This window comes from Verticillium alfalfae, genomic scaffold (genome assembly GCF_000150825.1).
Source record: "Verticillium alfalfae VaMs.102 supercont1.6 genomic scaffold, whole genome shotgun sequence".
Taxonomy (NCBI): Eukaryota; Fungi; Ascomycota; class Sordariomycetes; order Glomerellales; family Plectosphaerellaceae; genus Verticillium; species Verticillium alfalfae.
Genome location: NW_003315033.1, coordinates 132335 through 133307, shown reverse-complemented (window position 1 = coordinate 133307; position 973 = coordinate 132335). Strand labels below are relative to the sequence as shown.

The window sequence follows — 973 nt, the reverse complement described above, 5'->3', positions numbered from 1 at the left end:
GTACTCATCCAGGCTCTGTGATGCAAACGCCTGATGCCGTGCAAGATCCCACCCCCCCCATGCGAACCCAAACAGAAGCTTTAATGCAACAATCCAAGACAAGAGTAGGAAGAGAAATCAAAGGTCGAGCGACCTTTACTGCGTGAGGTCCATGCCGAAGTCGTCATCGCCCTTAAAGTTAAGCGAGACGTCATCATCGGGGTCATTCCAAAACTCATTAGCGCCAGTCAAGTCGCCGGTGACTGTGCCGTCGTCATTGTCGAGTGGGCTGCCGCCGAGACCGTCAGAAGGGTTCCCGGAGCCGTTGAGCGGCTCGCCGCGGAGATCGGTGTGATTGGGAACGCGCAGGCCAGATCCTGCTGTGCGCGAGTAGCCCAGGGCGTCGTTCTTGGAGATGGCCTCCATGAGCTCAGTTTGCATTCGTTTCTCGTCATCTGTCAGCTCAAAAGGGAAATGACCGCCGAGCTCGGCGATGATGTTCATGAGCTCCTCCTGCTGTTGAAGCTTGAGATGGAGCATCCACATCAGATCGCGAGACCAGCTGACAGCGCCGTTCAGAATATCGCCCTTGTTGGGTCCCTTGTCCTTGTCTTCCAGAGGCAGACCGGTCGTGATGTTGCCAGCAGCTCCACCTGTCGCGCGGCGAGCGCCAGGCCCAGCCAGGCCAGATGTCGCCTGGGAGGGGCTGGAAATACCAGACAGCGTGGGCGACAGTGGCGTTCCATTCTGAATCATCTTTCGAATCTTCTCGTCTTCGAGCCTGTGCGAGGGCACAAGCCTGCTCAAGTCTTGGATCCTTTCGTTGATGTTATCGCGGCGACGACGTTCAACGAGATTGTGAGACTCTCTTCGGCGCTTGCGCTTCATCTCTTGGGACGAGACTGCTGTGCCTTGCGACGCACCGAGCTTTGCAGGCATAGACGTTCCGCCCTTCATCATAACCTCGTTGAGGCCGGCCATACCGGGCTGTACA

At 57.1% G+C, this 973-nt stretch overlaps 1 protein-coding gene across 1 annotated transcript; it reads right to left on the bottom strand.

The window, feature by feature from the left end:
* Positions 1 to 135: 135 nt before the first annotated feature.
* Positions 136 to 867, bottom strand: VDBG_05122 (conserved hypothetical protein; the record flags this gene model as incomplete). The annotated part of the gene is made up of 1 exon (XM_003003963.1): positions 136 to 867. The coding sequence occupies one exon, from the start codon at positions 865 to 867 to the stop codon at positions 136 to 138; it is 732 nt and encodes a 243-aa protein (XP_003004009.1).
* Between the last annotated feature and the right edge of the window lie 106 nt (positions 868 to 973).